This window comes from Priapulus caudatus, unplaced genomic scaffold (genome assembly GCF_000485595.1).
Source record: "Priapulus caudatus unplaced genomic scaffold, Priapulus_caudatus-5.0.1 Scaffold11, whole genome shotgun sequence".
Taxonomy (NCBI): domain Eukaryota; kingdom Metazoa; phylum Priapulida; class Priapulimorpha; order Priapulimorphida; family Priapulidae; genus Priapulus; species Priapulus caudatus.
Genome location: NW_014577072.1, coordinates 744,041 through 760,817, shown reverse-complemented (window position 1 = coordinate 760,817; position 16,777 = coordinate 744,041). Strand labels below are relative to the sequence as shown.

The 16,777-nt window shown below is 41.2% G+C and overlaps 1 protein-coding gene across 1 annotated transcript in view; it reads left to right on the top strand.

Moving 5' to 3' along the window:
- The first annotated feature begins 5,514 nt into the window (after window positions 1-5,514).
- The window catches only part of LOC106807701, a 14,314-nt gene continuing 3,051 nt past the window's right edge, over window positions 5,515-16,777 (top strand). Inside the window, exons 1-3 of the mRNA XM_014810134.1 lie at window positions 5,515-5,596; window positions 10,867-11,721; window positions 13,577-13,770. Coding sequence (XP_014665620.1) covers window positions 10,894-11,721; window positions 13,577-13,770 — 1,022 coding nt within the window. The 5' untranslated portion in view covers window positions 5,515-5,596; window positions 10,867-10,893. The remainder of the gene's footprint in view (window positions 5,597-10,866; window positions 11,722-13,576; window positions 13,771-16,777) is intronic.

The window sequence follows — 16,777 nt, the reverse complement described above, 5'->3', positions numbered from 1 at the left end:
ACTTGTGTGAAATGATGCGTACGATTGAATACCGCCAGCTAGGTGCTCGGCTATTAGTTCTATGCCGTAGCTACATGTGCGAACGTATCGATTCACAAAAACCACCGATAGACGAAAACAAATGAGCAGGATTATAATTGGTAATTACTATGTGAGTTACGCGGCGCCGATTGCCGGTAGCGATGCGTAGGCGTGGGGAAGAGGAGAGGAATGACACTTGTGCGCGATTGACTCAATACTCTCATCGTTCGAGTAACCATAGACCATATACAAATTGTATACAGTCTTTGGTCTAACTGGTTTTTTTGGGGTTAAAATTGCGATATGCGTTTGCGAATATGCGATCAATTGCATCTACGGTAAAGCCTCGTGCGGATACCACTGCGTACACGGCCAGTGGATGGCGTGCAGAAAAGCAGGTGTATTATAGCAGAAGTAGATAATAGGGAAACCTATTATCTACTCCTGATTATAGTCATGTGTTATTACTGTTATAGGCTTCACGACCATGCTTGCTTTCATATCTGCATCATTATATAGGGAACCCCCTAATCCCCAGGGATTCCCTATTATGTACTCTTGATCATATCTATCGCGAGGCAGACGGGCTCTCATTGATCGGCGGAACCCTCTCTTTAGTTGACATCCTATCGTATCGGGACTAATCATCTGTTGTTTAACGTATAAATATTGCCTAAAACACGCAGCTGCATCGACTCGATATCCGCGATTTTAGTTTAATTTCTAATTAAATATTTTTTAAATGCGCGCGCGTTCGTAGTTGACGTGTGATCCTGCAAATGAAAACCACACTAGTCGCTCGTATAGGTACCAATAAGCACACGAATACTACTTGTCTATTTTATGTGCCACTCATGTGGGTGGTCGATGGTTCTAACACGGTGAATTGTTTCGCTGACGGACGTCGTTAGACTGTCACAAAGCATATAGGTCGAATGATATAGCCGCAGGTATGATATTTTATCTATGGAATAAGTGCGTGCATTTAAGTGATCTCTATGATACCTTACACTAATGTACCCTGGTCTGGCTGGTACAGCATTTTAAAGGTTGACAGAAACTACATCTTGGTATTAGTTTATGTCGAAGTGGGACATGTATGTTAGCGATGGCCAGTCACGTTTGGTCCAGCCTCATTGAATTACATAGATCAACGATACCATCAGCTATGTTAAATGTCAGGGTCGTTTGTGCCGTGTGCACACATATATTCGTGTAATATTCTTGTGTTTATGCTAGCGTTTATAAGCTAGTTCTGTATCAGCGTGGTACGAATACCATCTGCGAATATTATTGCAGTTAAATTTCACTAGGCGTGAAAATATAGCGCATGTGCAATACAATACAATCGGTCTAGTAATGTAGCAGCATTTAAATATTTTGATTAAAACGCCGTTACTTTTAATATTCTATGCATTGTGGAATTGACACGTAGTTGATGTGCAGTGCGGATTAATTTTATTGCGTTTAAAATCCATTGCCGCAGGAAATTGCTAGCGATAATTATTTTCATCGTATATGGTAGACCTCTATATGCATGAATAGCAACACAGCGATATTATATGCAAACCTTATGCTCGTCTTTGCATACAACATCTGCATTTTATTTTTCGTCGTGTTTCAAGTACATTTAATTTTCCAATTGTTTTTGAAATGTTGTTGTTGTGGGAATCTATACGTTACATTTGAGTGGCTTGCTGTTGTGGTTATCAATTTGTATGAACTTCATTGTGAAACTTTTGTAATACATTGTACGAGAGGAGACCGCGGCAAGAGGGCTCAGAAATGGCGCGGGTACCTTTAATTATAGAAGCAATGTGGCAACATGGAGCCTGCAATAATGCCCGTTAACGTTTTGCACAATGTATTATAATTTCTGCGCAATGTTGTGACAATAAACGTGCAACTTTACTGTGTTCGTTCCTTCCGTTACCGTTGATTCCTTCAATTGCTGTACAAATTGAGTATCCAAAGTACGTTATCTACACTGTGTGACTATGTATAAAGATGTTTCTTAAGAACGTGTTTTGATTTGTTTGTGTATATTATGTGTAAGGTGTATGTCTATTAATTTATAAAGTAGGCCTACCACTGTGTAGACGTGAGTTATTGAATTAAATACGAATTACGAAGTTATATTACATTTTATCAATATAAAAAATTTACCTAGACATGTTTCATATAGTACGCCGTATTTCATACACGTATTCTAACATAAAAGCACTCATTAATATAATACACCGCTAGTCCGCATCTCTTTCCACAACCTTTCTCCTTCTCAATTTTTCACCAATCTACTGTCCTCATATAAGAGTCCTCAATATTTTGACTTTTTGAAGTTCTCCGTAAATGCTTTAGTTTTTCACTAATCTCTGTGACGTATTACTAAAGCAAGCCGAAAACAAAGAAGCTCCGAAGAACAATCGATGCGAAACGAAATACACGGTAAATAGTTTGGAGGTTTTATGTTAGCGTTTATTTCTATGAGGGGATCGTAACGCTAAGCAAAAATCGCGCCTTACGGTAAAATGTGTGTTTTTCACGCTAACGTTAAAGCATACGGGAATTTCATGTCTCACGCTATATCCCATCCGTACCTATAGATAGCGCTTACAAAAACATAGTCTTACTTTGATAGTGTAGTAAATAGAGTACTGTACCGCAGTATACGGACCTAGATGGCTGAGTTTTAATGTGAAAATACATGCATGTGACATATGCGTGTGTAAATGTATATTCTGGCATTAATGTGTAGGCCTACATTATATTTATCTTTGATTCCATTGTACCGGCATGGGCGTAACATGATACCCTGATGATACTCATGCCAAATTAGCTGGATTTTAAGCTTACGGATTTTAATAGAACAGTTTCATGGACATTTTTTCCGATATAAAGATCGGATGTAGTCTTTTGTGATGTTAAAATTAAATTCGCGCAATAATAAACATTTCCACTATACGATTAGTAGATTACAGATTTTACTATCGCATTTTAACAATAACTTCATGCGATGGTAATTAAACCTTGTATACACCACCTGTTCTGAAATTCCTATGCATAATTGCTATTCAGTAATGTTTTGTCGATATACATGCACAACTGTTACGAGCGTAGTCTCGCGGTCATCTTATAGGACAGAGAGTAGTCCAAGGCTGCCGAGTAGGAAGTTTGGAGGTGGATAAGACAAAACAGGTGGAAATATGAGGAGGGGTAAGCAGGTGGAATAATAAGAGAATGAGCGGGATAAAGCCTGATACAGTAGTACGTGTTAAACCTTTGAAAGAATAGCTTCGGCGGGATAAAGGAAGAAGAGACTAGATGTGGAGAGGCCGAGGAGAAGAGGAGAAAAAAAGGAAGAGGAAGATGGAGTGAAATACGGTAGGGTTAGGTGTGGAAAGCGAAGAAGTACGTGTAAGGTTGAGAGGCGGTAGGCCTACTATAATTGCTTTCCTCGTCTCTAACATGGGTTACCTCTTTCTCCCATCTATTCTTCCCTATCGTCCTCTCCTTACTCATCTGCCTCTTCGCTTCACACCATCTCCCGTTTACCTCGTATAACGTTTCTATCCTTGCTGTACTGCATGTTTCCTTTTTTCACCTCCGTGTTAATTTCTATACCAACACCCACCTACCCTACTCCAATCCTCCAAGTTCCCTTCCGTTCCTACTATCTTGTCTTCGCTACCACCTTATATAATAATTTCAACTCCCCGCGTATATGTCATCAGAATCTTTTAATCAGCCTCTCTCCTCTTTTTAGCCGGATTCTTAGACATTTCCCTTTCATTATCTTCGCTTCATCATCTTTATCAGATTTTATTAATTCCCACTTTATTTTATAATCCTATTCGTCCATCTCATTTCTCACCTGCTTCCCTCCCGATCTCTGCCCTTTCGTCTCATCCACAATCTTTTCTTCTTCTCTTATTTTATTATTTTCTTTCTCCTCCTCCTCCACCGCCTTCTTCTCCTCCTCTACAGTCTTAGTCCAATCTTGAATGGACTCAATGAGTGGCGTAATTTCGAACTAACTTGCGTTAATATCCGTTAACACATTACAGGGCAGATCTGGGAATTTTTGAGAAGGGTGGTCCACACTTACGGGAATATAGGGCAAATGGGTGGGTAGCAATGTAACATTAATAAGGAAAGTGGAACAGTAATTGGACTGCAAATTATCCAGCAACCGATTTAATTACATCAGGGTTATGTACGTGCATGTCATGTGGCTTAACGTGCGTACCCCTGTGCGCACACGTACGCTCGAGCTTTCGTAGTTGTCTAGTCGAGAATACAGGTCAGAAGAAAACACAGTGGCTACGCGTCCGGTCATCCATTACAAAGCTCAGCTCAGATTCCCAAATCCACGTCATGATTAGGCCACGCCTCTTTCAAACCGTTTATTTTACTGGATTTACTATTGCTTCAAACGTTACAAAAACCTTTTTTTGATAAAATACCTAAAGGTAAGTAATATTATGGTAAAAAGTTATTGTTTGTTGTTTTTTACTGAAAAAAATATAGTTGGGTTCACATAAGAAATATATGACCGGAGTTACCGGACGCGTACGTAGGCGCGTAAATACGGTCCGGAACCGGTCGCGTAGCCACGGCCTATTTTTTTCATTTTAGCTTTACGTAAATGAGAGATAATTCGTCTTACCTTAAATAACATTGGAGTTCTAGTAAAATCTCGTTCTTGCGTATTTTGATGGATCGTATTTGTCAAATTCTACAAGTGTTATATAGTTTTTGTTCGGCCGTGGCTACGCGTCCGGTTACAAGACGCCCAGCTCCCAGGCTACGTACGCGTCCGGTGACTCCGGTCATATATTTCTTATGTGAACCCAACTATATTTTTTTCAGTAAAAAACAATAAACAATAAGTTTTTACCATAATATTACTTACATTTAGGTATTTTATCAAAAAAAGGTTTTTGTAACGTTTGAAGCAATAGTAAATCCAGTAAAATAAACGGTTTCAAAGAGGCGTGACCTAATCATGACGTGGATTTGGGAATCTGAGCTGAGCTTTGTAATGGATGACCGGACGCGTAGCCACTGCGTAAATTCTTATTTGTCGAGGAGACAACTTTGAACAAACCACGATTGTTTTGTAATTAAGCGGATCGCGAAGTTTCATTAAAAATGTGTTTGCCATGAACATAGCAATTCAGATGAGAGCTCGTTTAAGCCAGAGACACACACTGTGAAATCCGTCACTGAATTATTAGTGAGCAAAAGGTGAACGTTTTCAACGATTTTTTATGCGATATATTCACGACAAAAACGTCTCTCTGTGAATATTGAGTTTATTGACACACGATTAGTCAATATATTAGCAAATATATGCGTACCGTAATCTCCCGTACCGGCTTGAATATAGACACCCCCATACATGTCAAAACCAGAGCAAGTGTGATCGATAAATCTTTTCGTATGGCGAATTATAAATGTTTTTCGCCCGTCAAACGCCGCGCGCGTGGCAGCACAATCGCAAATATGGAGTCGCTAATGTTTTGATAACTAGTTTTTCGCAACAAACTGAACAATACATAATTGATAATACACGGTAAGTGGTAATAAAATTGTGCGAACAGATCTCTGATGTGTTGTTATTTTGGTGTGGGCTGAAAGATTCGATAATTTTCTGAAGTCACAAATAGAAATCATTTTCAAGTATGAACAGAACAAGCCAGATGAACGGCACCACTGGGCTCTAGCTCTAGTAGTAGTACTACTATAGCGCGCGTATAGCTCTAGTACTATAGCCGCTTACATGAACTGCCGCTGGCCACTCATGTCGCCCGCGGCCTGCGCCTTCAGTCGACGCCAGCGGCCAGCGGCAGTCAATGTAAGCGGGCTATAGTACTAGAGCTAGCGCGCGTACAGATGCCACTGGGCTATAGCATCAGCCATTACGAGTGCTCGGGACCAACTTACTCCAGCCAGTCAGCGGGAACTATGTAGTATGTATTTCCGTACGTGGAGGGCTGGGCGGGTTGTGTTGGTTGTAGACAAAAACATTGTTGTTATCGGTAACAAATTAAATAGGCAGCCGCAGTGGCTACGGGTACGGTAGCCGTATCTTAATGTCTCGAGGCTACGGGTACGGGAGTCCATTCGCTTTCATACTTAACGAGACAAAGATGGCGGCGGTGGCGCTAGATTTCGAAATAACGCCTTGGGAAATGAATTCACGATTTGAGAGTTTAGATGAGCTAGAACCCTCACCCTAACGCTGAAAAACTTTTTTTTTCGCGCCAATAGCGGCGTACGGGCCGCATTCGCAGCGCATGCATTTTGCATGCGATCTCACGAAATTTCAATGAATCCCGTTCTGTCCCAATATAACCCTCACCAAAATATAAAAAAGGTTATATGGGACAGAATTATTCGGTCTACAGCGCCGCCAGAAATGGCCGTTTGAAGTTCGCAAATCGAATGTTCGTTTACCAGAAATACTGCAAGTAGACCATTTCAACGATAGTTAGAGGTTAAATTTTAGTAGCTGATATAACTTAAGGCATATTCACTTCGGATAAGAGGCATTAATTGCCTACCACAGACGTTTTATAGCCGCGTATAAGCGGGTCTAAGTTGGTCCCTCGCATCCCGAATGGCTCGTTCTATAGCCCAGTGGCAACTGTACGCAGGCTATAGTGCTAGAGCTACGGCACCACTAACGGCCCACACTCACACTGACAGCGACACAGGCACTTGAAGCGTTTCAATAAAATATAATGCTAAATAAATACGAAATCTATTTACTACCAAATTCTTAATGTTTCTATACTCTCTTTCACCTATTATTGCCGACAGTTTCCTGTAAATTCCGTCCAAATCCTCTTAAGTACACACGCTGCCGGCCGCCATCACAGGCACTTGAAGCGTTTTAATAAAATATAATGCTAAATAAATACGAAATCTAATACTAGTACTACAAAATTCTTAATGTTTCTATACTCTCTTTTACCTATTATTGCTGACAGTTTCCTGTAAATTCCGTGTAAATGCTCTAGGCACACACACTACCCGGCCGCCATTGCCGACGGTGCACAGTGACAGTTAAATATATAGCAGGTAGGAAAGCGCTCGACTCAAATTCGCTCGACGCTCGATGGATTTCACACGATTACAACACAAAGACACAACCATTCTACTCCATCTTTGTTTCTATTTCAACAGCAGTGTTCACTTGTTAGAAATACAGACTGTCTCTGTTCGTAACTGAGCTCTGTCACGCGAAATCACAAAAACACTGGCGAAATTCGAGCGTTCGCTAACGTTGCGCAGTCAATGTAAATGTCTGCCGGAATCAGGAAACACCTAGCGGCGCTATTCGTGACGTCATTCTTGCGCCGCAACGCTGCAACGTTTTTGCAACGCTCCAATGGCGAGGCTCGTACGGGAGGTGGAAAGCAGCGTGGTAGTTTCCCAAAATGCATATAGCCATGTACGTACTTGCAAACATTTACATTGACTGCGCAACGTTAGCGAATGCTCGAATTTCGACAGTGTTTTTGTGATTTCGCGTGACAGAGCTCGGTTACGAACAGAGACAGTCTGTATTTCTAACAAGTGAACACTGCTGTTGAAATTGAAACAAAGATGGAATAGAATGGTTGTGTCTTTGTGTTGTAATTGTGTGAAATCCATCGAGCGTCGAGCGGATTTGAGTCGAGCGCTTTCCTACGTGCTATATTTAACTTTCACTGTACACAGTTGGCAATGGCAGCCGGGTAGTGTGTGTGCATAGAGCATTTACACGGAATTTACAGGAAACTGTCGGCAATAATAGGTGAAAGAGAGTATAGAAACATTAAGAATTTTGTAGTACTAATATTAGATTTCGTATTTATTTAGTATTATATTTTATTGAAACGCTTCAAGTGCCTGTGGCCGCCATGGCTGCCGCGGCTGCACTGTGCACACTTACACTAATTATATATAGCAGGTAGGAAAGCGTGATCGCAAAATCCGCTCGACGCTCGCTTTATTTCACACATTCGCAGCACGAATACACAACCAACAGCTTCCATCTTAGTTTCTATTTCAACAACAGTGTTCACTTGTTATAAAAACATACTGTCTCTGTTCGTAACCAAGCTGTGTCACGCAAAATCACACAAAGACTGGAAGAAATTATCGCGTTTGCTCCCTTTGCCCAGTAAATGTAAATGGCTGCAAGTACAGGTCTGTATAGACTGGTACTCGCTCCCACCTCGATTACCCATCGAGTAACTAAGCTAAGCCGAGAGGTGGGAGCGAGTACCAGTCTATGGGCTATAGGCGGCGCACTGCTTTCCAACTCCCGTACGAGCCTCGCCATTGGAGCGTTGCAAAAACGTTGCAGCGTTGCGGTGCAAGAATGAGGTCACGAAGAGCGCTGGTGGGTGTTTCCTGATTCTGACAGCCATTTACATTTACTGGGCAAAGGGAGCGAACGCGAGAATTTTGTCAGTCTGTGTGATTTCGCGTGACACAGCTCGGTTACGAACAGAGACAGTATGTTTTTATAACAAGTGAACACTGTTGTTGAAATAGAAACAAAGATGGAAGCTGTTGAATGTGTATTCGTACTGTAAATGTGTGAAATGAAGCGAGCGTTGAGCAGATTTTGCAATCACGCTTTCCTACCGGCTATATTTATAAGTGTAAGTGTGCACAGTGCAGCCGCGGCAGCCATGGCGGCCGGCAGCGTGTGCATAGAGGATTTGGACGGAATTTACAGGAAACTCTCGGCAATAATAGGTGAAAGATAGTATAGAAACATTAAGAATTTGGTAGTAAATAGATTTCGTATTTATTTAGCATTATATTTTATTGAAACGCTTTAAGTGCCTGTGAACAGTGACACAGTGTCAGTTGGGCTCATAGTAGGACATATAGGGTCTATGTCCCCAGGTTACTGCCGGAACGTACCTTGGGTACAGTCCGGTATACCGGAACGTACCCTGGTCACTATTTGATATGGTTAGGGTTAGGATTAGGGTTAGGGAGTAGGCGTAGGCGACTCGCTAGACTCGTTAGTGGAGTAGGCGAAGTACGGTCCAGCATATTAGATAGTGCCAGGGTACGTTCTGGTATACCAAACCGTACCCAGGGTACGTTCCGGCAGTACCCCGGGGGACATAGACCCTCTCAGCGACAGTGACACAGTGTCAGTTGGTGTTATTGCCTGTTGTTATTTGCATTTTCATCGTTAATGGTGCCCGTCTTCCGATTCTTTTGGTATAGTTTCTTCGACTTCAGAGACTAATCATTGTGAGGTTACTGATCTGGGTCGGTTTCGGCAGTTGGTCAGATTAGATACAATAGTCAATAATGTAACTCAACAAGAGTAGGGTTGGGTTACTAGTCTAGTCCGTAATTGAGCATTATTTATTCCAAGCCAACCTCTTTGCTGAGACTGGGGGCAGACCTACAATTTTAGAGTAGTAGTACATACAGGTACGTAGGCACTTTGGCCGTTATAATTGATTCTTTAACACCTTTTCTTTCTATGAATGTGTGCACAGTAGTGACAGGTGTGATACTATTACTAGTAGTAGTAGTAGTAGTAGTAGTAGTAGTAGTGTGCGTGCACTGCGTGGGATCAAGGATAGTTTGGTACCCCACAAATGTGTTTTTGCATATATATATGTGCTAAACCAGGCTTGTGCCCTGCGTGCAGTGAGACTGCTTGTTGCAGAGGAGCATTTAAAGCAGATTCGGGCCGTTTCATCAATGAAATGAAAGTAAATAAGCACAATTTGTATTTGCTACAAAAGACCTAATGTTTATGGGCTCTCTGTCACATAGTAATAATACGTGAACACAGTACATGCAGTCTACGGTGATAAACTCACAGATAGAGTGAAATATATGGTGAAGAAAGATCTCTGTCTTTCTGTGTGTTTGTGGACAATGGTGTGTGATTGTATGTAATGCTGTGAGATTGTATGAGATGATGTGAGATTTAATGACATTTACATAGTATTATTAGGAAATAAAGAGTACATGAAGATTATAACTTTAGTAAGTAAACTTGGTAAATGGTAAGACTTTGGTCATAATACTATTTGTGTTTATTTACTATCATTATATTTTTGAAATGGCCCAAGTGCCTGTGGACACTGTTCCAACTGTTGGAACTCACAGTCTTTGAAGTAAAAGCTAGACATGCTAAGTTGCTAACCATTAGATCACCTCTGTTCTTTGCTGACATTTCAACTACACACAGTTTGCTGTATGGGAGGGTAAGGTGGTGGCGGGTAATAGTGGGTTGGCTCTATGCTTACGGCATAAGGGGTTCTTAATCTTGATAATTATTTGGTGGTTGACTCATAGCATCCTTTGTGCAAGCCTACTTTAGGACCCACATACATGAAGACGTTGTTATCATCATAAATTATCGCCACAACCCTGATACTAACTTAAACTTAATCCTATCATGTATGTACAATGTCCGTTAATTAGGCTTACCCAGAATCACCTCCCAGACACTTGTGTCTATGACCCTAGTACGAACAGTTAAAAAAATCAAAATATTGCTTTATCTATTATTATACTATAAAATAGTAAAAACAATAAAATTAGTATGATAGACTTATACATAAACAGTATCTCATAAGATGAACTGGGTGGATCAAATGTTATTTTTAATTATAAAGTTGTGTACAGGCATGACAAGTGGATTCCTGCAACCATGTAATACAGTTTTACTGATACCTATTTCTAGTGCATTCCTGCTGCTAATGCTTGGTCTGCATATTTTACATGTCATACAACTTGTAATAGTTTAGATTTGCATCCACTGTATATCCAAGAGTATATAAAGAAAATTCAATCTTATTTTAGGCCAGTGCTGATTGTGCAAACTACAGTATGGAGCAAGAAACGGCACCAAGAAAGACGTTGCAAAAAGCTCGCCATCTTTCTGAGATCAAGGGATATCGACACAAAACCGAAAGCAAACTAAATGCTACGGTTGATGAAAGCTCATTGGAGATGCCAAGCAGTAGTACTTGCACATCTGTAAAGAGATGCCTAGCGGTAGATGGTGGTACAAACACAGTCTCAAATTCTAAACGTTTCCGTAGTACTAAGACAGGAAGGAAAGAAAGCGAGGTGTGTACTGAGCAAACGGACGCATGCATAAACTGTGGAGAAGATTCTAATACTACACAGCAATTGTTGGAAGGTCAGGTCAGAACTAACCACCAGGTTCTAACTTGTCAAACAAGTCAGCAGAACGTCGAGGAAATTCACTGTAATGTGCAAAATACAGACTTAACTATCGGGACGGCGTCACCTATGACATCTTTAGAAATCTGCAACAATCCAAGTAATAAAAGTGAGCGAACGGACATGGACTCACTAGGTAGAAGCAATTCGGTTGAGATATTTCCAATGGAAGAAGCGTGGACGCTCAGATCTGAGTTTGCCGATGCCGGGTCGGCGACGATGGCGCTTGATGAGCAGGCATGCCAGGCCTTGATGGACGAGGCTGTGTTGTATGAATCGGGCGACTCCGACACTAGCAGCAGCAGCAGCAGTGATGAGGTCGGAGATGCCACAGCCGCGGCGACGGAGGAGGCGGTGCAGGACTTTGCTCGGCGAGTGATCCACACTATTACGCAGACGTACGTGCGGCTACGCAGATGGCAGTCACGACACATGGCACGCAGCATCATCGACAATGCTATCAATAAGGTAGGGTTTCGAGGTTTCACACATATTTATGGAACATGCCGTGAAGCTTTAAAATTCATGAATACGAGTAGCTCATAGACATTTTGATGCTGGCTGCTGCAATATGTCTGCTGCTATTATAGGCCCAATTCAAATTCTGGCTTTCTGTTGGTATGAACTATTTCACCAAAGTTAAAATGGGTTTTGAACGTTTCCATTAAAATGTTAAGTGCTCCAAAACGGAAATGCAAAGCTATAGCTTGATAAATTTACAACACTCATACAATGCTAAAAAACAGATATTTGTATTCATTCATAAATGTCCACAGCGGTCCTCTGGGCCGGTGGTTTCAGCCATGTTAGCGAGTACCTACATTTTTATTTAGCAAATGTCCTACATTACCAGGGTGCAAAATTAACGGGAGTCCGGAGTCGAATACTCCCTGATTTACTGTCGGACTCCCTGATTTACTGTCGGACTTCCTGATTTACTGTCGGACTCCCTGATTTACTGTCGGACTCCCTGATTTGACATATGCAGGAGTCCGTGTGACTCCCTGAAAATTCTGCCATACTAACTAGTTTGTTCCGGAGCACGGCCTTGCGGAATTACGGTATTTTTTCAACTAATTTCCAAAGAAAATTTAGCGGACGTGCAACCGCATGAATCTTAAAAATAAGCACATGCGTTATTTGCGATATTAATATCTTTAATTTTGAACCTCAGACTGCGAACTCCCTAATTTTGCTGCGGACTCCCTCTTTTTGAGGGTAGTCAAAAGTGTTCAAAAGTAAATTTCTACCCCTGCATTACTGTTTTACCCTAGAGTAGAAGGATATCACGCCATAATTTATCAACATTTTACAAATTTGAAATAGAAAATGCGAGCGTGAAATATGACATTGACAAAAACACTTTGGACATCATACACGATATCTAGTACTTATAGTATACTCTGTTCAAACGCTACTACGCGATGCCGCAAACTACAATAATTTCCAGACAATAGACAGCAAGAAATTACAAAATCAATTACAAGCAAGAGATCAGTGAAACAGTCTTATCTTTATTTTGGATAAAAAGCAAAATTTGTGAGGGTTGGTAAATTATGGTGAGGGCCGGTAAAAAAAAACTGCTGATACCAGCCAGCTCTCTGTCCCAGTGCAAGAAAATCTAAATTTTATGCCCTGTGTACATATTATAAGAATTTTTCATTCATGTGCATTTTCATCTTTATATATACATGTATCAATCACACGAAAAACAAGTCAGATGCGGTATTTTACATTGTTTAGGTTTTTTTTAAATCTGAGTGATAGTACATTATGACATCAAAAGGGTCGTGACTACAAAATGAGCAGCCCTGTGAATTTGCAAATTATTTGTATGTGTTACTGCAATTCACTTTATTCTTAACTCCAGCAGGGCCAATAGCAATCACTCAGCAGTCGGCCACAATTCATGTCACGTAAATTGTTTTTATTGCAGTTGTGTGATTGAGCTACATGTATAGGTCTCACAGCTGTCATTTGCCATGTAGTAATGTCATCATCCCAGCAATCTTGCAATACGTGTTAAAAGTAATTAGAGAAGGAAATCTATAGACTATAGCTTCACGTCAGGTCATCATCATCTCGAGCAAAAACAACCTTTGCAATATGCGAGCTGGCATCTGCCGCACTCAGATCTCTTAACTCTACACAAATTCATATGGGCTAATCTCGACGAGACGAGCATTGTGACGCGAGATTAAAGAAGGTTAAGTTATTGTCCATCAGCGGCCTGCATTCAAGATAAAACTACTGTATAGAGAGCATGCCGTAATGAAACACACTTGCACGAGATTGCATCGTAATCCTTTTCCCATACATGTAGGTGCTGGAGGAGTCAGGACTGGCTCCAAGCTTAGCCCAGAGTAACGTGCACGCGATGCCGCAGCTAATCAATGACGACTACCACGACGATGATGACGACGATGACGACGAGGCTCGCAATATCGAGGACAACACTCGCCAGCAGATGGCTGTCAGTCTGGAGGCAGAGGGCGTGTCTGCAGCCATTCTTAACAGGTAGGGGGCTAGCTGTGGTCGCTCGTGTTGAATAGTAATGCGTGGCGGGTCACAAGGACGCGCGTTGATAAGTGCCACGTCGACGTGACACGCTTCTGTGACTTGTCGTATATATTTCCAGCTGTATATTTTAATGACGGGGGTGAAGATATTGTTGAGCATAGGATGTGCAATTTTTTTTTAAACGCTTGCGAAACGATGTAATTAACGATTGAAAACGACGACGGATGTGTAACCCTATCATTGCTCGAGGCTTCATTATGTATCAGAACGTTGCAATAAAATTCCATATAATGAAACGGGTTCTCAAGGGAGTAAATTTGCATCATTGGGAATGAGGCTGTCATTGGTTTGCTTGCTGCACTGCATAAATTGAGTCATCGCTGCACTGCACTGGCATGAGTCACCAACTTAGCTTACACCTCTAACACTTAAATGCTTATAATTTATGCGTGTTGCATAATATAACGTGAAGATGCACTTATGTATTCAGTGATATCAGGCTAATAGTCGCACATGCGCAGTGATATATAAAATATGTACAGCTATAGTCGTAGATGTACAATGATGCTCGAGTCGTCGATGCGCAATGATGGTTGTAACTGTGAAATGATGCTTGTAGATGGAAATGATGCTTGTATATCCGCAATGATGCATGTAGATGTGCAATGGTGGTTGTCGGTGCGCAATGATACTTGAAGATTTACAATGGTGCTTGTAGATGTGAAGTGATGCTCTTATTTTTGTAATGATGATTGTACATGTGCAATGATGCTTGTGCATCCATATTAACGATTGTAGATGCACAATGATGCGTGTAGATGTGTAATGATGCTTGTACATATGCAATGATGTTTTTAGATGTGCAATGATGTTTGTAGATGTGCAATGATGCTCGTAGATCTATGTGCAATGATGCTCATATACATGTACTCTGATGTTTGTAGATGTGCAATGATGCGTGTAGATGTGCAATGATGCATGTACATGTGCAATGATGCTTGTAGATGTGCAATGGTGATTGTACATGTGCAATGATGCTTGTAGATGTGCAATGGTGATTGTGGATGTGCAATGATGCGTGTAGATGTGCAATGGTGATTGTGGATGTACTCTGGTGTTTGTAGATGAGCAATGATGCGTGTAGATGTGCAATGATGCATGTACATGTGCAATGATGCTTGTAGATGTGCAATGGTGATTGTGGATGTACAATGATGCGTGTAGATGTGCAATGATGCATGTACATGTGCAATGATCCTTGTAGATGTGCAATGATGCTCATATACATGTACTCTGATGTTTGTAGATGTGCAATGATGCTTGTAGATGTTCAATGATGCGTGTAGATGTGCAATGGTGATTGTGGATGTACAATGATGCGTGTAGATGTGCAATGATGCATGTACATGTGCAATGATGCTTGTAGATGTGCAATGATGCTCATATACATGTACTCTGATGTTTGTAGATGTGCAATGATGCTCGTAGATGTACTCTGGTGTTTGTAGATGTGCAATGATGCGTGTAGATCGTAGATGTACTCTGATGTTCGTAGATGAGTAATGATGCGTGTAGATGTGCAATGATGCATGTACATGTGCAATGATGCTTGTAGATGTGCAATGGTGATTGTACATGTGCAATGATCCTTGTAGATGTGCAATGGTGATTGTGGATGCACAATGATGCGTGTAGCTGTGCAATGATGGTTACACATGTGCAATGGTGAGTGTAAATGCGCAGTGATGAAGTTCGTCCTCCGTCAGCGAGGTCATTTGGATTGAGAGTAATGATTATTTGATGGCCATCCAGTTGGTGCACGCAGCACAATACATACGTGTCTGCATGGTGCGTGACAGAAATATTTTACCTTTTTTCTGGAAGCCATCATCTCTTTAAGTGAGTGATTCAAAGCTAAGCTGTCTATTCGGCAGCTGTTAGGAGCATTATGTACAGATAACGGCCGGGAATTTCATGATGACGAAATTGACGATAGCTGAGATGTATGCTATACCTAGAAACTACAGGAAAAATTGTACCGCAAACATTTAGATAGTTGGGCAAGAGGCAGCTGAAGCGTGAGTGTTGTTTTTACATTATTGCCAGGAAAAAACTTTATCAGGCAATTAATCAAAGCGTATTCATGTCTGAAAGAGATTTTAGAAATGTGTTGTCAGAAGTCGTTTGAAAAGTCGGCCAAGACAACTTTGGCTAAATAATTCACAAACTTTAGCTAATTTTCTCATTATTATACTCGGATTTTTTCAGTGATTTGATTGCAATAACGCATCGTCTGTAATTAAATCTTAATAATAAGTTGCATGTATGCACTTCATCAAGTATCCGTACAGCAGGCGAACGGCCATGTATCCACGTGTTGATGCGAGTTCTAGTACTCGGCTTCATTAAGCGCTACGCTACGTACCATGCCTATAAATATATATAATATCGGCAGCACTGTTGATTGCGTGTTCACTGTGGTGGCGTTTTAACGAGGCGTGTCCAAGCCCTATAGAACGCGTATAAACAGCGTACACAGGGCAGAGTCGTCTGTTCGTTGGATGAATGCGTGCTAACGTCACATACACATAATAGCTGTACGCAGCGATGGGCTCGTGTCACTCCAACACACCTTCTTGCTCAACGAGTATAATTGTTCCTCCTCTCCCTTTCTCTGTACGTCCCCGACGTCACATGTAAATTTAATTCGTTAAATGCGCGGGGAAAAAAACAGGGACGTGTTGGCGACGTTGCTAGTAAACAATTGGGTGAAAGACTATTTAACAAACTACTTGCCTAATGCAATTATTTATTTATCGTACGCTGCCACAACGCTGTTATGAATGGTAAATGGAAAGTTGTGCAGATGGGGTCGTTGTCGTATCAGGTACTACAGATATGTACCCGAGGTAGTTTTAGGTTGTTAGCTCATCTGACATAGTCAGATGCAGCTTGTAGAATCGCATGATTGTCCGTCCGTCCGTCCGTCCGTCCGTCAACAGTT